The following is a 24,457-nucleotide window of genomic DNA, read 5'->3' on the forward strand; positions in this document are numbered from 1 at the left end:
CATTCTTGGTACAGTGTGATAGATTTAAAAGACGCTTTTTGGGCCTGTCCCTTAGCAGAAGAATGTCGTGATTATTTTGCATTTGAGTGGGAAGATCCAGATACTAATCGGAAACAACAACTGAGGTGGACCGTGCTCCCACAGGGGTTTACGGAGTCCCCAAATTTATTTGGACAAGCATTAGAAGAATTACTAAAAGAATACAAAGTACAGGATGGAAATATTTTGCTACAATACGTAGATGATTTGTTGATAGCGGGAACCGAAAAGGAATCAGTAAAACAAGAAACTATTGGGCTATTAAACTTTTTAGCAAGTAAAGGACTAAAAGTATCTCAGGAGAAACTACAGTTTGTAGAAGAAAAGGTAAAATATTTGGGACATTATATATTTAATGGAAAAAAGATATTAGATCCGGAACGAATTAAAGGTATCATAGAATTACCCCTGCCAAAAACTAAAAGACAGATACGACAAGTATTAGGGCTATTTGGATACTGTAGACAGTGGATTGAAAATTATAGTTGTAAAGTAAAATTTTTATATGAGCAGTTAATAAAAGATAGTCTACCTAAATGGACTGAGCGAGACCAAAGATTATTTAAGGACTTAAAAAAGGAATTAAGTCAAGCTCCAGTATTGAGTCTTCCAGATTTAAAAAGACCATTCCATTTATTTGTTAATATAAATGAAGGAACAGCGTTTGGGGTACTTACACAGGAATGGACTAATCAAAAGAAACCTATAGCTTATTTGTCAAAACTTTTAGACCCAGTAAGTAGAGGGTGGCCAAGCTGTTTACAGATAATAGTTGCTGCTGCTTTATTACTTGAAGAAACAAATCGGATCACTTATAATGGGGAAATTATTTTATATGCTCCCCATAACATTCGGGGAATATTACAGCAGAAAGCAGAAAAGTGGCTTACGGATAGTCGATTATTGAAATATGAAGGAATGCTAGTAGAATCTCCAAAATTATCTTTAAAAACTATAGGAGCTGTCAACCCAGCAGAATTTTTATATCCAGGAGAGGATGTAAAATCAATGCATGATTGTTTTCAAGTAATCGAGCAGCAGACCAAAATTAGACCTGATTTAGAAGAAGAGGAATTAGAACAAGGGGAAATATTGTTTATAGATGGGTCTTCTAGGATAGTGGAAGGGAAACGGCTGTCTGGATACGCAATAGTTAAATTTAAAAATGGACAGATTAAAATTTTAGAGTCAGGACCTTTAAGTGCTAGTTGGTCTGCTCAAGCTTGCGAATTGTATGCTTTATGGAAAGCGTTAAAACTATTAGAAGGGAAAGAAGGAACAGTATATACAGATTCCCGGTATGCATATGGAGTTGTACATACCTTTGGAAAAATATGGGAAGAGAGAGGATTTATAAATTCGCAAGGAAGGGATTTAATACATTCAGAATTGATACGTCAAGTTCTTAATGCATTAAAAGCTCCAAGGAGAATAGCTGTGGTACATATTAAAGGACATCAAAGGGGAACCAGCTACCAGATTAGGGGAAACAACGCAGCTGATGAAGAAGCTAAGAGAGTTGCTGGGAATTGTACAGTAATTTTAACAGTTCAAGCGGTTCCAGAAAAGCATTCCTTTTCCTTTAGTGAAATAGAAAAAGAAAAGTTGAGGCAAATGGGAGCTGTGGAGAGAAACGGAAAATGTTTATTACCTGATAAAAGAGAAATTTTACCCAAGGGATTGGCAATAGATATATTCTCAAAAATACATAGCAAAACACATTGGGGAACACAAGCATTAGTTGACCATTTTAGTCAGCTATATGTATGCATAGGGATGTATAATGTGGCAAAATCTGTAGTGGCTGCTTGTGAAATATGTCAAAAAGTTAATAAAGGAGGAAATAGACAAAAATCATTTGGGGGACGCCCTCCAGCATATCGACCCTTTTCACATATACAGATAGATTATACTGAATTACCCAAAGTAGGAAGATATAAATACTTATTAGTAATAGTAGATCATTTGACGCACTATGTCGAGGCATTTCCAACTTCAAGAGCGACTGCAAACCAAGTTACAAAAGTGCTGCTAGAACAGGTGATACCTCGATATGGTGTGGTAGAAGTAATTGATTCGGATAGGGGAACACATTTTGTTTCGGGAATTGTAAAGAACCTAATGGAAAATTTAGGTATCAAATGGGAATATCATACACCATGGCACCCGCAGAGCTCGGGAAAAGTTGAGAGGATGAACGGGGAGATTAAAACTATATTAACTAAATTGATGATTGAAACTAAATTATCATGGATTAAGTGTTTACCAATGGCGTTATTAATTCTAAGGACTAGGCCGCGGGCCGACCTAGGAATATCATCTTTTGAAATGGTGTACGGTATGCCCTATCAGATAGAAAATCCCCAGACAAATATTTTAATACGTGACCAGGTAATTAAGGAATATATTTCACAATTGGCCAAACATCGTAATGATCTCTGGAAACGTGGGTTAATTGCACAAAGACCCCCTTTGGATTTAAATACGCATAACATCAAACCAGGAGATTGGATATTAGTTAAAACTTGGAAAGAAGAAACGTTAAAACCTAAATGGGAAGGACCTTATCTTGTTCTGCTTACTACAGAGACTGCTGTTCGGACTGCAGAGCGAGGGTGGACTCATGCAAATCGCATTAAAGGACCAGTGAATCCCCCACAGTGGAGAATTGTTAGTCACCCAGGAGAAACCAAACTGGTGTTGAAACGATGAGTGTCTTGTGGTGGTTCTGAGCTTCTTGTATAGAAGGCGGTTCAATGTTTTCTTGTTTATAGCTTGTTAGTATTATACTTAATAGGAATTGTTATATGTCATTGTTGGTTGTGGTTGTTATCTGTTTGTGTATTTTAAATGCAAAGGATGTAAGGAAAATTGGTGGAAATACTATAATTGGGGATTGCCTCCAGAAGGGGTTTGTGACTCCTGTTATAACATAGAAATAAGGAGGTGACTATTAAAAAGATTTATACTTTTGGTTTTATTTAAAATTTTGAATACATCCTAATTGTTGCTGTTCAGTGTAGGTTCGAAGCCCTAAACATAGAGTGCACTTCTTGAATGGTGAGGACCAAATCGTGGGCTGCAGCGAACTCGCAGGTTCAAAGACAGAAGGCTCGGCTGGTGCTCCTGCTGCCGAGAAGATGGTACACCCTGTGTCTGCTGGGGCAGTCGACAGGCGAGGCAGAGGAGGAACCCAGAGAAACCACAGCCTGGGACCTGGAGTGTGTGGGCGGCCCTGGCCGAACTCCCATTCTTTCAAAAGGAAAATAGGTAAAATAAATGGGCTGGTCCCTCACTGGACTAGTAACAATATTGGGAGAAAAATGCAGAGGAGGCAATTTAAAAAGATTTTACAGACACCTCTTTTCCTGTACATCCTTTGTTTCATGATACCAGTTTCAGATTCAACTAATCCACATGAACCATACAGGTGGACATTAAGTAGACTTGAGGACCAGAAGATTTTGAGCCAATAGTTTTGTATTCATTTATCATAGTTACTACAGGGTTTGTGTAGTCTGTGAGATTTCCAGGAATTAATTCTACTTGCTCTGTTTCCTCTTATGTTCTCAGCAGTCTCTGTGGGTCCTTTTGGGTTTAAGTTTAATAAACAAATGAGTATCAAAAGAAAAAGGGGGGATTGTTATAAAATGTTGTGGATTGTTTATTAAACTGTTATATGTATTAGAAATCTTTTATTAAAGTATTGTAGTAAGTTGTTTTGGAAAGTGGGTGGAGCATTAAGATCACAGCCTGGTGACGTAGAGACAGGAGCAGAGGAGAAGGCCCTTGGTAACAACTGGAACATGCGCAGTGTATCAAGAAGAGAAATGTAACAAGAAGAGGGGTCTTTAAAAAGCCTGCTGTGAGGAAAAGTGGGTGTGGCAGTTTAACAGAGCTGAGACTCTCCTGTCACCCAGCGCTGTTTTGCTCATTATTCTACTTGCTACAATTAAATAAATTCTAATTCGGTTTAAAAAGACTCAGAGTACATGGTCAATTTATAACAGCTCCTTCATGGAGTCTGTGAACCCCCTGCTGAAACTCCTGGCAGGGAAGAATCAGGAGCGGGTGGGTGCCCAGGCAGAGGGGGAACAGGGCCCAAGATCCCCATGTGTGTGATGATGGTGGTGAAGAGCAGCAGCCCCGTGAAGCGAGGCAGCAACACGTCCACAGGACTGGGCAGGAGCACCCGGCAGAGACCGGGCCCTGGGGACAGCTGCCCACGGGAGGGAGTGTGGCTCTGTGGCCACAAAGCACTGCGGGGCAGGATCCCCCATCTTCCAAAAGCAGCTGGGGAGGGCCTGCAGTGGAACTCATCTTTCTCTGTCTGTTCCTCTCTCTCCCCCTCTCTGTTTCATTCTCTCTCTCTTTCTCACAACAGACTTGCCAAATTTCACTGGGTCACATCATATTGCTCGTGCTATTTACTGTCCACCCAAGAAAACTTTCTATCTGTACCCAACCCCTCGTGGTTGGACTTTGTTCTTGCACAATAATTTTCAAGAAGCAAGCTTAGTTTGTCCAAGAGAAGAAGAGGAAGATGAGAAAGAGAAGGAAGAGATGGAAAATAGATGTCTTGAAAAGGGAAGAGATGAAAAGAACTCTTGGGGCGAGTGCTGACACGGAGATACTGTGGGTCTAAATAAGGAGGTGGGGTGGGCTTGAGGCACTGAATACTCAGACATTACAAGACTAAGAGTAGAGTAGCAAAGATACAGAACATTACTTTTCCCATGTGAGGAAGCCACCTGCTCGGACTTCGACCATCAAGTATTTTTGTTTGGAGAAGCAGGAGTAGAAGTAGGTTAACCTGATGTTTTGCTGATATTTTGTAACAAAAGCTTGTTTCTCTTTCTTTCTCTCTTTTTTTTTTTTCTTTTTTTTTTTTTCTTTTTTTTTTTTTTCTTTTTTTTTTTTCAAGGGGCGTGGGGGAGTAGGAGGGAGTTGAAAACCATTCTGAAAGACCAGGGGAAAGTAAAATAATAAAATCTGCCTGAGTGAGATTGGTTTGCTACCCATTAAGAAAATCACAGTCTGTTGCTTTAAAAGAGAGAGTATGGTGACAGAGAGAGAGTGACACTGGTGACAGTTTCATGGATCCTTTTACCACTCTTAATGTTCATGGATCCTTTTACCATAACTTTTATTAAGCTTTGCTGGTCCTTCAGACTGGCTCTCCAGAGCTTTACTTTCACTTGCCTGTCAGCTGGTGGGAGGTCAGATGAGTAGGACCCACCATCCTCCTGTGAAGCACCATATGATGTCCAAAGCCATGCACAGGATAGGGGGTGAGGATGACACAGCTGTAACAAGCACCTGCTTTGGGCCACTGTCCCAGTTCTTTCTTTAGGAGTACAGGGAGTGCTGTCCCACTGCAGTGTCCTGTGTGCCAATGTGCAAACTGAACCCAAACTCCTCTTCAAAAAGCAAGGAGGAAGGAACCTTCTCCTGGGAAGGAACTGTTCATACAGACTGTTCAACAATCCTGGGCATTTCAAATCAAATAAACTCTCATCAAGCATAAGACAAATGACACAATATAAAGCTTGAAAGCTGAAGTTAGATCCCAAACAGACTGTTGCATGCAGTTACATCAACAGGAAACATGATTAACACTGGTGTGGGTGACAGAGCACTGGCACAGGCTGCCCAGAGAGGCTCTGGAGTCTCCTTCTCTGGAGACTTTCAGAACCCACCTGGATGGGTATCTGTGTGTCCTGCCCTAGGTGATTCTGCTCTGGCAGGGGAGTTGGAGGGTTGGACTTGATGATCTCTAGAGGCCCCTTCCAACCCCTAACATTGATGATTCTATGATTCAAAACAAATTATACAGAAAAATCTTTAGAACTGTTAATATAATCAAAGCTACTATTATATACCTCTTGCCCCTGGAACTATGCTCACACTTCCTGAGTGTGTTTGTATGAGGCTGACAGTGCCAATCTTCTTCTTCCATCATAGAGCTGTGTGTTTTACAACATGTCATCACCTCCCTCATTTCATGCAGGCCTATAGACTCCCTATATTTTAATATCCTTACTTCTTGCATTAAGTTTTCACATGAATAAGAACTTTTTGCTTTAAAACTGTTGCCTTTTTAAGACCACTGGGTCACATTGAAAAAAAAACACAAACAAACAAAAAAATACACAAAACAACACATTCTGTCTCTCTGGATTGAAACCATGACAGAAATCAAGACAGAAAACATGTCTCAGATATGGGAGCTCAGCTCAGACCTCTCTTTGTCTGATTTGAGCAGAAATTTGGATGAGCCTTTTTCAGTTGGCCACTAATGAGTGTCTGCAATCTTACCAATCCGCTTTAAAGGGTTGTAAGGACAAGGTCAGGTGATTTTTTGTGTGAAAAAATCTAACCAGGGGCATTGTACATTCGTGCAGAGTGCAAGTCCTGATCATGAGATGCTTATGATCTGCCCAGGTAGACAAGAAGGCCAATGGCATCCTGGCCTGTATCAGGAAGAGCGTGGCCAGCAGGTCCAGGGAAGGGATTCTGCCCCTGTACTCAGTGCTGGTGAGGCCACACCTCGAGTCCTGTGTCCAGTTCTGGGCCCCTCAGTTCAGGAAGGATATCGAGGTCCTGGAGCAGGTCCAAAGGAGGGCAACCAAGCTGGTGAACGGACTCGAGCACAGATCCTATGAGGAGAGGCTGAGGGAGCTGGGGCTGTTCAGCCTGGAGAAGAGGAGGCTCAGAGGAGACCTCATCACTCTCTACAACTCCCTGAAAGGAGGTTGTAGCCAGGTGGGGGTTGGCCTCTTTTCCCAGGCAACTCTCAGCAAGACAAGAGGGCACGGTTTTAAGTTGTGCTGGGGGAGGTTTAGGTTGGACATTAGAAAGAATTTCTTTACTGAGAGGGTGATCAGGCATTGGAATGGGCTGCCCAGGGAAGTGGTGGATTCTCCATCCCTGGAGATATTTAAAAAGAGACTGGATGTGGCACTCAGTGCCATGGTCTGGTAACTGCAGCAGGAGTGGATCAAGGGTTGGACTTGATGATCTCTGAGGTCCCTTCCAACCCAGCCAATTCTATGATTCTGTGATTCTATGCTTTCTAGCCCAATGCAGATGGGGAAAGTCTGGTGTTAGGGAACTGCCTGGCAAAGGGCTGATGAGCAAGAGCTCCTCACAGCATTGTAACCTCTCCCATCTCAGCTGAGAGAGGAGAGAGGTCTCTTTGCATGAGACCTCTCTGAGGAGGCACAACCTATTTTATCTTGGCAAGGAGGTTTCCCTGGTCACTGGAATGGATGGGGCCAGGATGAGAAGGCTGAATGGACTTGTGCAAGCAGCACCCAGGATCTTTGCTGATGTTGGCTGTGATAGTGCCAGCACCCATTTCCCAGGCACCCTTCTTCTCTCAGCACGTGGGGAACACACACAGATTTCAAGCCAGAAGAAAGAGCAGTGAGTCATGTTTACTATGTGCTTATTTTCAGTAAGAAAATCAGAACTGCACATTTCACAGGCATCTAGTCCTTAGCATAATGCAGAGTATGACCACTGAGAGGGCACCATGGCCACAGTGCTCCAGATCATGCATTCCAGTTTTCTCCAGTAGGAAGAAAACATGCACAGAGATGAGGGAACATGTTTCAGCTCCCTTGCTGCCCTTGCCTTGCTGTCCCTTGATGAAGTAGTGGCATAAGAACATTAGTTTTCATACATCAGCATCTTGGGTTTTGGGGTATCTTTGGGTTTGATTTTAGTGTTCTTTCCTGAGGAAAAAAGGAGTCTTCCCCATTTTTGCCAGATGATAGAGATAATTTTCAACTCATCAGCTACATTTCAGATGAGGTAGATTTGAAGTGGCTCTCTTCTTGGTAACTTACCAGTTCTTTCTATCCTCCAGCTGACAACAAAAAAATCTTCTTTCTACAAATAGCAGCTCCCTGAGGATCTCTTCACTTTTCTCTTCCTAACAGTCTATGGTATGGTAACATAGCCAAGAGGTTTAGGCCTTTCACACTGAAGGTGATGAAGTATGAAAGCACGGCAAGGTAAGAGAAATATTGACTAGTGGCCTCTGTGGTGGGTAAGAAAGCAGTGATTTTCTTTCCCAAATCAGAAGAAGCAATTACATCCTCACTTCTTTCTCCTTCTCAAGACCTTCTCTGGGATGCAGGTTTCTACTCAGGTTTCCCATTGAAAAAAAACAAAACCAAAACAAAAAAAACTCCTGGGAAAAACAAAAGTCTTACAGAAGAGCAACCCTTGCATAACCTTTTTGTCTTCCTGGACAGCCAAATATCAGAGAGACAGAGAATTGAAACACATAGGAGGAGAGGGAATGGAACCCATACAAAGCCTGAGACTGGCCACACATACATTTGACACTTTATTTCTGTAAAGAAACACAAAGAACTTCCAGAATATATACTTAGAAATGCAAAGAAAAAATATTTTAACTGAAAAGTATTTGCATTATTTTAAGGTGCAGTTCCTGTATGAATGGAGGGACAGAGGTATTCCACCCAGCCTCTACCCCATCATAATAACCCCAGCACTTCTTCACATCCCTAGGGCACCCCAAGACAACAAGAGGCAGCAGTGCTGTCCTTAACATAGACAAATGCATGGGCTGAGGCACCCACAGGTTCTTCAGATTTCTCTTAGCTGGGCCAGTAGCCTGGAGCTCCTTTCCACCCAGGCATCAGTGTTCACTGCAAGGGTGGTAACACAATTGTCTTTGAAACTCCCTCCTGTCTTCCAGTTTGGTTTGAGATGGGCCAAAAGGACCAGCATTTAACAAGGAAAGGGAGGGGATGTCTAAGGAACAGTTAGTGAGTTCTTATTTTCAAAAAAAAACAGAGATAAAATGCACACTCAAAATCTTAACACTACCAAAACTATATTAAAATTACTGGAACAAACTGCTGAAAGAACATGAAACAACTATTTTCTGAACTCGAGAACAACTAAACCAGAACTCCTAAAATTGTTCCTATATTGGCTTAAGGGGAGAAAAGGGAGCCTAAGACACTACATCTGTAACAAATATTATAAAGTCTATCCAAAAAAGCATAAAGAATGACTTTTGTCACTCTTTATGCTTTTTCACTAACCTAGCTGAAAATACACTCTAGACTAATCTTGTGAAACAAACCTAAACTAAATTACTAGAAAAAATGACACAAGAACATGAAACAACTATTTCCTAAATTCCTAAATGACTACACAAGAACTCCTATCATTCTATCTCTACAGGTTTAAGGGGAGGAAAGGGAGCTCAGGCTGTTCAGCATAAATGCAGTCCTTCATAGCAGTGCAGTCTGCTGGCCAGAGCAGAAGGGCACCGGGTGTCTCTCCTTGCAGCCGCCGAGGTGGTGCTGGGGCTGCATCGTGCGCCTCGAGGCCCAGGTGTCAGAGCTCATCCAGGGAATCCAAGCATGGAAAAGAACTCGGCACCTAAAAGGAGAGAGTCAGAAGGTGCTGAAGAAACCAGGAGAGCAGGAACAAGAGTGACTTTGTCTTCCAGTCTTCTGCCAGTAAAAGGGCAGAACCATCAGTGCTGCTTTGGGCCCTTCCTTCTCAAGACGTGGGGTAACCTCAGACCCTGGCAAATTGACCAACATGGGAAGTGTCCCCTTGCCAGGCAGAAGGGCTTGGCATGGAGCCCCTTAGAAGATGGGATGTGCTCTTTTCCAAAGAGCAAGCAAAAATCTGGCTGGCACTCAGTAAAAGAGCCCAACATGGTGAGTCTTGTCACCTTGCTGGGGCGTGTGCTCCACCTTGCACAAACAGAGCTTCAACAAGTGCACAGTGAAAACTGCCAGCAGCGGAGTGGGAAGTTTCTCCTGACAGAAACGTTCTCCCAAGGGAGGTGCATGCTTCCTCTCCGGGACCATCTCTGGGACCCTTGGAAATAGTTCCCATAGAACTGCAGAGCAGTGTTCAGAGCTTTGAAAGGCAGACAGCAGAACCTGTTACACACCTGAGCTGCACGAAGTTCCTCTTGCCTGCTTGGATCTACTTCAGAGCTTATGGATCCTGGAGAGCTCTGGTTTCACCCTCCTGCTCTTCTGGCCCAGTTTCCTGTGGTGCCTGACTCTCCACATGTTGGCTTTCTGAGGAGAGTGCAGGCACCTGCAATGGAAGTGCTGAAGTTAACAGCTGGGGAGGACCTACCTGCCTGACTGCTGCCTAACACAGAGATCCCTTGGATGAGTTTGCTCAGCTAAGCCGAGTCAGTTCCAGTGGGATCACCCCACCCACCAAGTGTGATGGCCAACAGTCATCAGCCTTATCAACCTGCACTTGTGCAGAGCTGCAGGCTGCTCGATGTCCTTGCTTGTCCCTGGGGCAGCAGGCCCACTTGCTGAGGGTGGAGGCTTTTCCTGTCATGCTGTTTGTGAACCTCACATACCTCTGATGTTTCCCCTTCTGCCTCTGGTGCAGCAGCCTCCTCCTCAAAGAGTTCCCTGTGGTGGTCAATAAGGAACTCCACCAGATGTATCACCTGCACAGAAAAAAGCATTGGTTTCCAGGTTTCCAGGATCTGTCTGAAAACGTCATTCCCACCCACGAACACAAAGCTGCAGCTGTGGGGCTGCTCTGAGCAGCAGCTCCATCACAGCCTTTCCTGAAGAGAGGAGGCAGCCAGGTGCCTCTGAGCAGCCAAGCTCAGGTGTGCCCAGAAGCCTGGGGCTGGCTGGGGAACACAACGTACCTTCCCTGTCACCTGCAGCAGCTCATCCAGGGGAAGGGTCTGCTCCTGGGGTGGGCTGAGGAGGCTTGGCCCCAGGCAGATGGCCAGGTTGCCAGCAGTCATGCTGGTGGTGTCCGCATTGCTGCTGATGGCTCCAAGAAGGGCCAGCAAGCTCCTGAGGAGCTGGAGGTTGGCCTCGGGCAACTTGCTGGCCACCCTGAGGGAGCAGGAACACAACATTACCAAAGGAGGTGTTGTCAGCCACACAGCTCTCCCAGCCTCATCTCAGCCAGGAGCAGCTGAGGGAAGGCTCCCTGGCCAGGCATGGGCTACAGCAGAGAGAGCACCTCTGCTGAGATAGCCCTCCCTGCTCTTCTGGCAACATTCCCTGCCTGGAGCAGCCCCACTGCCTCTGGTAAGAGATGCAAGGAGAGAAAGGCTTCCCTGTGCCCCTTCCCCCTCACCCACAGCAGCAAGACAAGAGGTGGCTGACAGAAAACACGGCTTTGGCCACGAGGCCATCGCTCTGCAGGCAAGTCCCTGGCTCTGCAGTCCCTGTGGAGGGAGCAGGCAGGCTGCTCGCCACACTCACTCCTTCAGTGCTGCCAGCCCCTCCTGCCTGCTGGTCTTCTGCAGGGCTCTCATCCACTCCTCGTAGAGCTCTTCCTCGAGGAGCTTGGAGGGGATCTCGCGGAGGAAGTCCTGCAATGCCAAAGGCTGTGGCTGAGGCAGAGGCTTTGGCCACCGCTGCCAGGAGGGAGCACAGGCAGCATCTCCAGTGCTCTGGCCGACGCGGAGCAGGCTCCCGGCTTTTGGACTGCAGGTCTGGCAGGTGCCCATCAGCAGCCACAGAGCCAGGAGCTGCTGGGCTCCATCTCAGCAGGGCTCACCTTCAAGATGGCAGCCAGCAGGTGCACAGGATGGCTCCCAAGGGGGACCTCTGCCCCGCTCTCGAGAGCCTTTCTCAGCTGGCAGCAGGCACGCTTTTCGGCCGCCAGCCGGAAGATCCCCTTTGTGGATGGCCCTTGCTGGTGCAGGAGAGCCAGCAGGTCCTGCAGCACGGGAGAGAAGAGGAAAGAGGAGAGAGGAGAGAGTTACTGGGCTGGAGACAGGCCCTGGGGCAAGGGGAACCTTCCTGAGGGGCAGGAGCGGGTGTGAACACAGCTGGGCAGCTCTGGCTGGGCTGGCCTGGGCTAAGAGGGAGAGATGGCTGGGGGGGGGACCACGGGCAGGAGAAATCTCGGTGCACTTTGCTGGGGGCACCACCTCTGCAGAGGAGCCAGAGGGATGGAGGGGGATCCTCTGGCCAGGCTTGCTCACCTGGATGGGCTGGGGCAGCGTGCCGTCCTGGCTGCAGAGGGCTGCCAGGGGCTGCCCAAAGAGAGCAGCACTGCTGCCAGAGCCCCACGGCCCTTTGGGCGCCTCTGCAGCGGACGAGGTCCCTCGCCGCCCAAAGAGCCGGGGCAGCCCCCACCTCCTCCTGCGGGTCCTGCCTGCTGCCAAGGGAAAGAGAGCAAAGAGCCCTGGAGGAGAAGCACCGGGAACTGCTGATCCCAGAGCCCTTCTCAGCACTCTCCTCCCACACCCCACCAAGGGCAGGGGAGAGGCAGCGTTTGGGAACAAGGGGCCTGGCTGGGCAGCTCTCTGCTGCTGCTGCAGGGCCGTGGGGATGGGGCTGTGGAGAGAAAGGCCACCCTGTGTCTGTCTGCTCCAAACTCACCAGCCGCATGACCGTCTTCCCCTTCACTGCCAGAGGGGATGGGAGGTGGCTGCTGCTCTGCACCAGCCTGCAAGAAATGTGCTGTGCTCACCGAGCAGCCCCAGAGCAGAAAGGGCCATCAGGGAACTTCATCAGTCCCTGGCCCTGTGTGTGAAAGTGGTGGGGACAGCTGAGAGCCCTCCCCAACCCATCCCGACCTTTGCCTGCTCCTCCAGCAGCCTCTCCAGCCTGCTGGTGTTCAGTGTCTTCTCCTGGCCAAGGGGAAGAGAGCAGAAGGTGAGAAACGATGCACCCAGAGCACTAGGGGGGATGGAGCAGCAGCTGGGGACAGAGGGGAGACAGGAGGGACACTCACAGCATTGAGGCCATGCAGCACCTTCAGCAGGAGGTTGATGGAGGGCAGCTGGGTCACCTTTGGTCCCTCTCCTTCTTCTGGTATTCTGCGCGTGGGCAAGAGGCAGAACAAGAGCTGTGTGAGACACACCTTTTCCCTGTCCTGCCAGCCCAGGGAGCACTCCCAAGAAGCAGCCAGTTGGCACTCAGAAGTGCAGCGCAGAGCAGCAGCAGTGGTTGGGGCTGGGGCTGGTGCAGTGGTTGGGGCTGCGGCTGGGAGTCAGCCCCACAGCACGTGAAGCAGCTCAGCCAGCTCTGCCCACTCAAGAGCTGCCCACAGGCATGGGGGCATCTGTCCCCAGAGCAGGGAGCAGTCTTTTGTCATGGAACAGCTGCAGGTGGAGCTTTCCCCCCAGGACGTGACCACGTCCACCCCAGGCTTCACTGCCAGGCAGAGCTTACCCAAGGAAGGCGCTGACCCAGAGCTCCTTCAGCGCCCAGGAGCTGCAGAAAGAAACAGCCCGAGTGTCCCACTGCACCTGCAGGCTGGGGGCAGGGGCGGGTGCAGGCACAGCCCTGTCCCGTGGGGAAGGCCACAGAGGCAGGAGAAAGCCCCGTGGGGTGGGACGTGTCAGCCAGACTCACGGGAAGGTGACGATGCAGGAGCCGTGGGACCAGGTGAGGACAAGGGAGTTGCTGTTCTTCCCTTCTTCCTCTTGAGCTCCATCCCCGGCCGCCCCTGTGCTGCCGCACAGCACCTGGAGCTGGTCCAGGGCCAGGACGAGCTTGGGGCGCGGGGCTCCGCCACGTCTGTAAAGAAAAGTGACAGGAGGTGACCCAGAGGCGGCCCAGCCCTGGGGCTCCCCTCTGGCATCCTCCTGCCAAGGGCGTGGCCATGAGCGCATCCCCCAGCAAGGTGCCAGGGGCCCAGGGCTGCTCCTTGGCTGTCCCTGCCCTTGTGCCCTGTGCCAGGAGCAGGGCTTGGGAGCAAAGGCAGCTGGGCTCCAGGAGCCTTACTTGGGCTTGGCGATGATCAAAACATCGCTCAAGAGGAAGAGGTCCCTTTCCCTCGTCTCACGGCCCCAGGTCACCCTCACGCGCTGGCGGAGCAGCACCTCGAGGGAGCGGATGGGCACGCGCTCCCGCTTGCTCCTGCAGAGCAGACGGTGTCGGGCATGAGGGAGGCGGCTGTTGTGGGGCCCCAAGGGCTGTGCCGGCGTGTTCCCGGGTCACGGGGGGAGCCTACCTGGAGCCATGGGTGCAGTTCAGCTGTCCCATCCTGAAAACGCTAGGAAAAGCCTCGCCTGGGACACACTGGTGGGCTGAGGGCAGTGCCCAATGGCCCAAGCGAGGCTGCCAAGGGGGTCGCGATGCCACAAAGAGCTGCTGGGCAAGAGCGTGGCTCTCCCCAGTGCTGCTCCCTGCCTGCACAACACTCTCCCTGCAGGCACTGTGCCCGTTGCCAGGGGTGTCACCACTGGGACCCCAACGACTCAACAGGGCCCTTGGAAAACAGAACCATGGAACCGTGGAACCAACAGAATGCACTGGGTTGGAAGGGACCTTTAAAGGTGACGTAGTCCAGTCACCCTGCACTGAGCAGGAACAGCTTTAAACCCATCAGCTTTAGAACCATGTTGGTTGGAAAAAGACTTTGAGTTTCATCATGTCCAACTGGCTTAACCCAGCCCAGTGCCCAGTCTACCACCAGCCCATGTCCCTGAGCACCAGGGACACGCATTTCAAATACCTCCTAGGATGACTCCAGCACCTGCCTGGGAAGCCTTTCTGTGAAAAGTCTTTAGGTGAAAAATGCTTCCTTGGAGCAGATAAAAAAAATGTGTTGCATAAGTTGAGACCATCTCCCTCTTGTTCTCCAACTTACTACTGCAGAAATATTAGTTAAGTGTCCATACTGGATCTAAAAAGTAGTCTTCTTTTAGAAACAATGTTTTAGTGCAGATTTTAATTTTCTCCATTCTGTTACATCTGCTTTTTTCCACCTCAGAAGTGCCTGGTTACTTAGGGCTTGCTCTTGTTTGAGATGGTAGGATGTCTTTGTGTTGAAAAGGAACTGGAGCACCCCTTTGTCAGTCAAATACCACACTACATTCTCATTTCCAAGATGTTCCTGGTTTTCCTTTACTTACTAATGAAAATTACTATATTTTCTATATTGCTCCCCTACAGCTGCTGGGACCTTCAAAAAGCAACGAAGGAACCTCCTCCTGGGAAGGAACTGTTTATACAGCCTGTTCAACAATCCTGGGCAAAGACCCAGCTTCCAGTGCTTGCCTCTGAGACAGCTCTCATTTTCTGGGCTTAAAATAATGTCTGCTTTGAAGCATGATCTCTTCAGGAGATTTATCTTCTCTGAGCATCTCCCTGATGATTTATGCAAGTTAGAATACTTTGGCTGTCTCCAAGGCTTTGGTTATTTTAACTTCCTCCTTTAACTGCTTTTTTTTCCCCTATTTTTTTCCCAGTTCATCTACTTGCTTTTTCATTTCCTATCTCTTTTCATTTGTCTATGATTGTCTCCAGTGAGGAGAATGGGTTTTCATCTGGGTGCGTAATAATGGGTAAATTTATCAACTATTTTTGCTTTCAGACACTGGATTGTGTCTCACAGTCATAAATGTTTTATTCATTTTTGTGTTGGAGATAGTTAACTATTTATACATACAATATATAAGACAGCTGCAGAATACCTCGTAAGGCATGTCCCCTGTGAAGGGCCTTAAGTGTTAAATATGGTTGAATGGACAGGCTAAGGTTTATGGCAAGAAATGTGGAGTTGAATTTCTTTGACTGTGCAGTACTCTGAGATTTTAGAACAATAGCTCCCTCAGATAAGACAGTCACCTTCCAGTGTTTGCTGTTAGCTGCCTACCAGAATGAGCTTTGCGTTGGCTGAGTGCTGGCTTCATCTGATGGGACACAACAGATGCTCTTTTTTAATATTTTTCATAAGTTTATATTGGGGTTTGGGTGTCATGTTTGGAAAGGTTTTGTGGGGTTTTTTTGCAGTCACTTTTGAACGAGATGTTTTCATTATGAAGGGTTGACAAATGCAAAGAAATGCAAAGCTTCCCAAGTATTGCCAGCAGGACCCAAGGTACATCAGAAAGAGAAAACCAAACTTTTTCAGTCACAAAAAGTAGTAGGCTGCTGGCTGCTTATATAAGTCCTGTTGAAACTCACTGAATCACACAGAAGGGAGAACACTGGGGAAACCTGCTAGAGTAAAAATCCACCCTTTTTGGAAAGAGTGGGACCATCCCCTGGAAACAAAAGATGCTTCTTAATATTAAAATCCAAAAAATACAAATCTAGGTAATTTATCTTGACTGCTGTGAGTAGAAAAAAACATTAAAAATATATATATACAACCAATGTTACATATCCTTTGATTCCTAACAAGCTGTGGGAGAGGAGCGGAGCTGTGCTTGATAAGGAGAGAAGATGTGCATTGTGCTGATAAGAACACTAACTTTGCCTGCACAGAAGGAGCTGGAAAGTTACATGAAGGCTGTGGAAGAATACAAGAGAACATTTGGGAGGGGAGTCTGGGGTGAGTAGTGGGGGGGAGGCTCAGCTATAAAGTGCAGCTTGTGATTTGATAAACTTTGATTCAGATTGTCTCAGTTTGGAGATACACTGGGTCCGTGTTTCAGCAAAGCCACAACTGTCACCCAAATCAGGACTTGAATAAAGCAGACAAAAATAAAGCAGTTTATCATCCATACCAGAGGCAGAGCTTGGCTGAACTTAAGGGATCTGTGAGAGAGAAAATTTTGGTGCACACCATCAAGTGCCTCACTGCAGGAGAAGAGGTAAGCAGCTGAGAACAAAAATTGGGAGTTATATTACAAAGGAACAGAACAATGTTTAACTGTGCTTAGACATATATTGGGAAAACAAAGTTGGGACTTAGACAGCAGAGACTTGAAGCATTTGCTTTTATGGGCCAAGGAACAGGAGCCTTCCTTGAACACACAGAACCTATACAATCCAGAGGTGTGGGACAAAGTCAGGGTCCGATTGTAGGATCTAGCAACGTGGTATGACAAAACTGCTAATACATTGCCGGGACCCTGGAGAACTCTTTGTGAAGCCTTAAAAAGCTACGTGGGCTCTAAGCCTCCTAACCAACTGCTCCGCGGTATCAGTAGCAGCCCAGTTGCCACAGCCTGATGAGACTGCAGCCTCGAAGTGTGACACCAATCCTGCCGACCCTAATCAGGTGCTGGATCAGTCTATCCCTGTCTTTGGCACAATGGAGTTAGCTCCACCGGAGGTGCCCTTGGCACATTTTGATGATCCTTTTGCTCCAGGAGGGACAGACCCAAAGCAGGAGGCGGAGCTCTTTTTCCCTGATCCCTGTGATCGCTGGGCTGTGGTATGGCAGAAAGCACAAGACATGGGGGATTTAGAAAAACTGCAAGCCATTCCTGTGATATATAGCCCCAATCAGCAAAATCCTAAGTGGAAGCTTCTCAGTTACGAGGCCATAAAAGAGCTGCACAGAGCAGTTAAAGAGAACAGCTTGTCTGCTCCTTTTACAATCAGCCTGCTGGAGGAAATTGCAGACTCCTTTTTTCTTACTCCTTATGACTGGAGAACTCTCAGACGTATCATCATAACCCCTATGCAGTTTATGATCTTTATCATGGAATGGCAAGACCTTGCGAACCTCCAGGCTCTGTGTAATCTGGCGTTACTTCAGGGAAGCTCCCTGCACCGTGTGGACATGGAAGCCTTAACAGGTGAGGGACGCTTTTCTAGCGCCCTTGGCGCAAGCCACCATCCCACCTGAGGGGCTTGCTCAGCTCACCAGACTAGCCCTGCAGGCTATCCACAAGGTCCCAGAGGAGAGATCTCCACTCACTTCTTTCCTTCACAAGGCAGGGAGCTATTGAACCTTTCATGGAATTCTTAGACCACTTGAAAGAGGGGCTTGAGAAACGATTACATAACATGGAGACCCGTGATATACTGTTTAAACAGCTCGCAGTTGAAAACGCTAATGTTGATTGTCAGAAAATACTGAGGCCCTTGCAAGGCCAGAATCCTACTATCACTGAAATGATGAAAGCTTGCCAGGGTCCATTTCACATACCACAACTCTGCTCGCTGAGGCTTTTGCGGCTCTAGACTTGCAACAGGGTCCCTGCTATTCCCGTAGAAAACGGGGTCATTTTAGACAAAAACATCCTTTTTCACAGGCTAACAAAACAAAAAAAGAGCCTGGCATATGACCCTGTTGCAGAAAAGGAAAGCATCTTGCTGGTGTCTACCACTCAAAGTTTGATAAGGACGGACGCCCCCCCCCTCTTCATCGAAACCAGGGGAAGAGCGGATGGGGGGCAATGACACGAGCAGCCCCTCAAGAGGCGCTGGCAGTGGAAGCCGATTGTGTGCCAGCAGAACCAGGAGTGCAGGGCTGGACCTGGCCGCCTCTCACAAATCCAACTTAGTAACACCGAGGTACAGACTGTCCCTGCTGGCATTTGTGGGGGGAACGGCATGAGGGAGCGCTCTGTTGATGGGTCTGTAAGTCTATTACTAGGCAAGCCCTCTGTGCTTCCAGGATTGATTGATTCTGGTTTTACCTGTGACATACAGATAATACTCTGGACCCCTAGTCCTCCTCGTACTGTATCAGCAGGCGAAAAGATCGCCCAGCTCACGTATTTTAGAACGGACTCTAAAATCCGGAGAGAAGGCAATTTTGGTTCCACTGGAATGCCTCAGATATCCTGGTCCTAACGATCACACCACCGGAGGCCGCTGCTGCAACGTAAATTGCGCCATTCTCTGACTCACGGTACGGCGTCTCTTACGGGCATTCCCCTTAGCGGTGCGGACGGCACCGTAGTCGCCTCAACTCAGTGGGCGCCTGGTGCGGCGCAGGGGGGGGGGGGGGGGGTGGTTCTGTGGCGCCACGGACCCTCGAGAAAGCAAAGCTCCACTTTTGATTTATGGACTTTTGATTTATGGACCTGGCTACAATCAGGCCGTTTGTTTTGCCTTTGCCTTCTACTTTATGGGGCAGAGACTGTCTTGCGCAATGGGGTTTGAAACTGGGGGCGGGTTTTGAATAGGGGCTGCTGGGAGGCAGCACGCTCCGGCCCTTAGGTGGACGACCACCCGCCCTCCCCTCTCAAAGGAGAAGCTGCATCATCTCCCAGCTCTGGTTTCTGAACGACTGCATGCAGGTCACGTCATCTTCTCCACAAGCCCCTGGAATACCCCAATATTTGTGAGTCAAAAAGAAAAAGTGGGAAGTGGAGGCTCTTACAGGATCTGCCCTGCAGTAATGGAACCCATGAGGTGCTGCAACCTGGTGTACCCTCCCCGACGATGATACCGCAGGACTGGTCAGTATTAATCATAGACCTACAAGAGTTCTTCTTTACAATAAGTAACCTTGAATTCTCAGGATGCTCCACATTTTACCTTTTTTGTTCCCTCCATAAATGCCTCAGCCCCTCATGATTGATATCACTGGACGGTCCTGCCTCAGGGCATGCACAACAGTCCCACCATCTGTCAATGGTTTGTTGTACAAGACCAGTTTCCAAGTACACTCATTTATTATTATATGGACGATATTTTGATAGCAGCAAAAAAGCAAAAACAAGTAGACAATGCTCTTACAGCAGTTATTACAAACATACAAGCAGCAGGACTTTATGTCACACCTGAAAAAATTTGAAACATGGCTCCATGGCAGTATCTTGGTTGAAAGATACAAAATAAAATAAAAAAAAATCTGCAAAAAATGAAACTTGCAGCAAACATGCGAACTCTCAATGACCTTCAGAGACTACAATGGGAATAAAAACCCCTTAATTGTTCTGGAGGGGATCTTTTTATCACATCAGTTTGCAAAGAGTGCTGTCACTAGACAGGAGCTCATAGCCATGGTGATAGAGCAAAGTCACTCCCGTTTGCTATTTTTGATGCATTGTGACCCTGCCGCTATTTTTCTACCTTTTACACAGCAACAAATCAATTGGCTCTTACAACCATCCCTGGCTGATTTTAATGGGTGCCTAAGTAATAATTTCCCTCTTCACTGCTTTTTTTAATCCCTCATTGACTTAGGGCCTGCCTTAGATCTTAATGTCAGCTCTGTTCCACTACCACAGGCCTTAAATTTATTTACAGATGGGTCAGGCCAAACTGGAAATCAGTCATTGTCTGGAGGGATAAGCAGGGGCATTGGCAAAATGATATTCAAACAGTGCCTGGCTCCCCCCAGAGAGCAGAACCAGCAGCAGTCATGAGATGTTTCAGATGTTTTTCACAAGCTATTAATATTGTCACTAACTCTGCCTACGTAGCAGGTATTGTCACTAGGCTGGAAGGTGCTTATCTAAGGGAGATTGCTAATCCCCATCTTTTTGCCTGCTCCTTATTTTGTGATTCATGTCCATTCTCATACTAACCTTCCCGGCCCTGTAGCAGAAGGCAATAAGATTGCTGAGCTTTTAGCAGCTATGGTTCAGGTGCCAGATTTATTTCAACAAGCACACTTGTTGTCACATGAGTTTTATTCTCAGAGTACCCATGTGCTTAAACACTCTTTTTGTCTCACTCAGGAGCAGGCTCATCAAATTATTGCTGCATGTCCTGATTGTCAGCTTTTGCTGCCTTTACCACATTTAGGCACTAATCTGTGAGGTTTAAGTCCCTTACAGATCTGGCAAAGAGATGCCACACACATTTGGGACTTTGGCTATCTAAAATATGTTCATTTTTCTACTGACACTTTTTCACCCTGTATCTTTGTGTCTGCTCATACTGGTGAAAAATCTCATGATGTTAAGAGACATTTTTTAGCCGCATTTGCAGTTCTTGGTGTTCCAGCACAAGTCAAAACAGATAATGGGCCAACATAAAAGTCACAATTCTGCTCTTGAATTTTTTCAGCAATGGGGTATCACACATGTCACTGGATTCTGTCACTACCTGACTGGCAAGCCATTATTGAACGAGCACATGGTACTTTAAAAGCCATATTAACAAAACAAAAAAGGGGAAGCCTGGGATATTTTCCCCCAGGAATGCTTACAAAAAGCGCTCTACGTCTTAAACTTTTTAAACTGAGCAGAAAATTATGTGACCCCAACAGAAAAACACTTTGGAAAGATGCTAAGTATACAGCAAGGGAAAGGTTATGTTAAAATTCAGGACCTTAATACTCATTTATGGGAAGGGCCATTCCCTTTAATAGCCTGAGGGCGAGGGTATGCTTGTGTTTCCACAGATTCTGGACCTCACTGGATTCCAGCAGGATATGTGAGACCAGTGTGACCTCCTGTCTTGTCACTATCATTGCTCTCCCAGTAGAAAGACTAACATTCTTTTGGCTCTCTGTGCAGCCCAAGGAGAATGTTTGGGTAGCCTTGACCAATGTAATAGGCCAGGATTTTTTGTGCCTTTTGGTGGCCACACCAGCAAACCCTTTCAGCACATGTTTGGTGGGCCTTCCCATAGATAACTGGGCTGTGCTCCAGCCCCAGTCCATCTTCCATTTTGAACATAGTAAACCTACTGGCACCTGGGATAATAGGGCATCCCATCTGCCTTTTATCACAATGGAGCCTCAGGAAATTGTTTATATTGTTTATTAACCAAATAGGTTCGGTTAATATGTATTATTGTTTGTTTTTTAATTGTACAGTCAAAAATCAATCCTTAGTTCAGAATGTTAATTCATCATTTCTTGTATATAGAAATGCAACTGCATAGTGTAACTACACTTGGGCTAAAATTTCTCACTCTTTTAACACTCCTATTGCTTTACCTAGAAGTATCTTTCTGATCTGCAGTGACCGTGTGTGGACTTATATTCCTTCTCATCAGAAAGGAGGACCTTGCAGATTAGGTTGTTTGACTCTATTAGCAGCAGATATTTCTCTGCTTTTACATTATACACAAATTCAACATTTGCGCAGGGCAAAGACATCTATACACATTTTTCAGGCTGACTGTAAGGATACAGTTTCCTTTTGGAACCCTACGGAAGTTATTGCTGCTTCATTTTTTATTCCTGGAGTTGCTGTCCCACAAGCACTAACAACTGTTGTCTTACCAAGCAAAATAATGCAACATTAAACACTCTTTCTGCTTTGTTGCTTGATAAAGATTCAGTAAAACATGCTACTTTTACACAAAAATTGTGCAGCCATTTATTTTTTATTCCTTGCTTATGAACATGGCTGTGAGGATTTTTATGGCTTGTGTTGTGTGAGCCTCTCTGATCATTCTGGGTTGGTGCATAAAAGCATTCAAACCTTGAAGGACCTCACCCAAAAACTTGAGGTTGAAAATGGTTGGAGCCCTTTTGCAGGATTGTTGAGGGGAATCACTGTGTTGGGAAGTTTGGTTTTGTTGATTTTTCTGTATCTTTTAGTTTGTACTCCATGTATAGTTAAACTTAAGCAAATTCTTACCACCCGAGCCCTCAAGGAGGTTATGCTGACACTCTTGAAAAACAAAGAAGGGAGAATGTGGAAACTGATGAAGATGTTATGAGAATGGCAATTCTGCAAAGTCCTTGGAGAAAAAGCAATGATCCTTTGATTCCTAACAAGCGGTGGGAGCAGAGCTGAGCTGTGCTTGATAAGGAGCTCAGAGCACACAAAGAGCACACAAAGATGTGCTTTGTGCTGGTAAGAACAATAACTCTGCCTGCACAGAAGGAGCTGGAAAGTTACAAGAAGGCTGTGGAAGAATACAAGAGAACATTCGGGAGGGGGGCATTGGGTGGGGGGGGAGGCTCAGCTAGAAAATCTGGCTTTTGAGTTAATAAAATTCATGCAGATTGTCTCAGCTTGGAGATACACTGGATCCATGTTTCAGTGTGCCAAATACACGTTCTCTTTCCAGTGCAACTAGAGATGCCTACAATGGAATTGCTGAAGTTAACAGGTGGCAAGGACCTACTTGTCTAACTGCGGCCTAACACATCCAACAGATCCCTCAGTGCAGCCGAGTCAGTTCCAGTGGGATCACCCCACCCACCAAGTGTGATGGCCAACAGGCATCAGTCTTATCAACCTGCACTTGTGCAGAGCTGCAGGCTGCTTGATGTCCTTGCTTGTCCCTGGGGCAGCAGGCCCACTTGCTGAGGGTGGAGGCTTTTCCTGTCATGCTGTTTGTGAACCTCACATACCTCTGATGTTTCCCCTTCTGCCTCTGGTGCTTCTGCCTCTTCAGCCACTGCAGTGCCAAGGGCAGCAGCCTCCTCCTCAAAGAGTTCCCTGTGGTGGTCAATGAGGAACTCCACCACATGTATCACCTGCACAAAAAGAAACATTGGTTTTCAGGATCTGTCTGAAAACAGATCAAACGCCATTCCCAGCCCTGCTCACCTGGCTTCTGAACACAAAGCTGCAGCTGTGGGGCTGCTCTGAGCAGCAGCTCCATCACAGCCTTTCCTGAAGAGAGGAGGCAGCCAGGTGCCTCTGAGCAGCCAAGCTCAGGTGTGCCCAGAAGCCTGGGGCTGGCTGGGGAACACAACGTACCTTCCCTGTCACCTGCAGCAGCTCATCCAGGGGAAGGGTCTGCTCCTGGGGTGGGCTGAGGAGGCTTGGCCCCAGGCAGATGGCCAGGTTGCCAGCAGTCATGCTGGTGGTGTCCGCATTGCTGCTGATGGCTCCAAGCAGGGCCAGCAAGCTCCTGAGGAGCTGGAGGTTGGCCTCGGGCAACTTGCTGGCCACCCTGAGGGAGCAGGAACACAACATTACCAAAGGAGATGTTATCAGCCACACAACTCTCCCAGCCTCATCTCAGCCAGGAGCAGCCGAGGGAAGGCTCCCTGGCCAGGCATGGGCTGCAGCAGGGAGAGCACCTCTGCTGAGATAGCCCTCCCTGCTCTTCTGGCAACATTCCCTGCCTGGAGCAGCCCCACTGCCTCTGGGAAGAGATGCAAGGAGAGAAAGGCTTCCCTGTGCCCCTTCCCCCTCACCCACAGCCCACAGCAGCAAGACAAGAGGTGGCTGACAGAAAACACGGCTTTGGCCACAAGGCCATCGCTCTGCAGGCAAGTCCCCGGCTCTGCAGTCTCTGTGGAGGGAGCAGGCAGGCTGCTCGCCACACTCACTCCTTCAGTGCTGCCAGCCCCTCCTGCCTGCTGGTCTTCTGCAGGGCTCTCATCCACTCCTCGTAGAGCTCTTCCTCGAGGAGCTTGGAGGGGATCTCGCGGAGGAAGTCCTGCAATGCCAAGGGCTGTGGCTGAGGCAGAGGCTTTGGCCACCGCTGCCAGGAGGGAGCACAGGCAGCATCCCCAGTGCTCTGGCCGACGCGGAGCAGCACCTCAAGGGAGCGGACGGGCACGCGCTCCCCCTCGTTCCTGCAGAGCAGACAGTGCTGGGCATGAGGGAGGCGGCTGCTGCGGGGTCCCAAGGGCTGAACCATAGAATCATGGAATGCACTGGGTTGGAAGGGACATTTAAAGTTGATTTAGTCCAGTCACTCTGCACTGATTAGGGACAGCCCAGTCTACCACTAACCCATGTCCCTGAGCACCAGAGCTACTCACATTTTAAATACCTCCAACCTGGGGCCATTCCCTCTTGTTCTCCAACATCGAGTCAAATATTTATGCAGAATAAAAAAAATAATCTATTTTACTAATATAAATATATCTATAAAATAATCTATTTTAATAAAACTAGAAA

At 47.5% G+C, this 24,457-nt stretch overlaps 2 protein-coding genes and 1 long non-coding RNA gene across 3 annotated transcripts; all 3 read right to left on the reverse strand.

The window, feature by feature from the left end:
* Positions 1–9,174: 9,174 nt before the first annotated feature.
* Positions 9,175–12,109, reverse strand: LOC139794972 (T-cell activation Rho GTPase-activating protein-like; the record flags this gene model as incomplete). Its single annotated transcript, XM_071741310.1, has 7 exons — positions 9,175–9,460; positions 9,991–10,146; positions 10,427–10,519; positions 10,730–10,925; positions 11,301–11,410; positions 11,599–11,760; positions 12,029–12,109. Coding segments are annotated over 6 exons (747 nt in total), but the record flags the coding sequence as incomplete, so codon positions are not given.
* A 10-nt stretch (positions 12,110–12,119) lies between these two features.
* Positions 12,120–12,679, reverse strand: LOC139794979 (uncharacterized). Its single transcript, XR_011725338.1, has 3 exons — positions 12,626–12,679; positions 12,429–12,495; positions 12,120–12,204 (listed from the first exon to the last, which is right to left on the reverse strand). It is a non-coding gene; the product is annotated as an uncharacterized lncRNA (long non-coding RNA).
* Positions 12,680–18,536: 5,857 nt separating this feature from the next.
* On the reverse strand, positions 18,537–24,194 carry LOC139791182 (T-cell activation Rho GTPase-activating protein-like). Its single transcript, XM_071733160.1, has 4 exons — positions 23,881–24,194; positions 23,303–23,498; positions 22,951–23,076; positions 18,537–18,557 (listed from the first exon to the last, which is right to left on the reverse strand). The coding sequence occupies exons 1-4, from the start codon at positions 24,192–24,194 to the stop codon at positions 18,537–18,539; spliced, it is 657 nt and encodes a 218-aa protein (XP_071589261.1).
* Positions 24,195–24,457: the final 263 nt, after the last annotated feature.

The sequence above is a fragment of the Heliangelus exortis genome, chromosome 1, assembly GCF_036169615.1.
Source record: "Heliangelus exortis chromosome 1, bHelExo1.hap1, whole genome shotgun sequence".
NCBI classification, from domain to species: Eukaryota; Metazoa; Chordata; class Aves; order Apodiformes; family Trochilidae; genus Heliangelus; species Heliangelus exortis.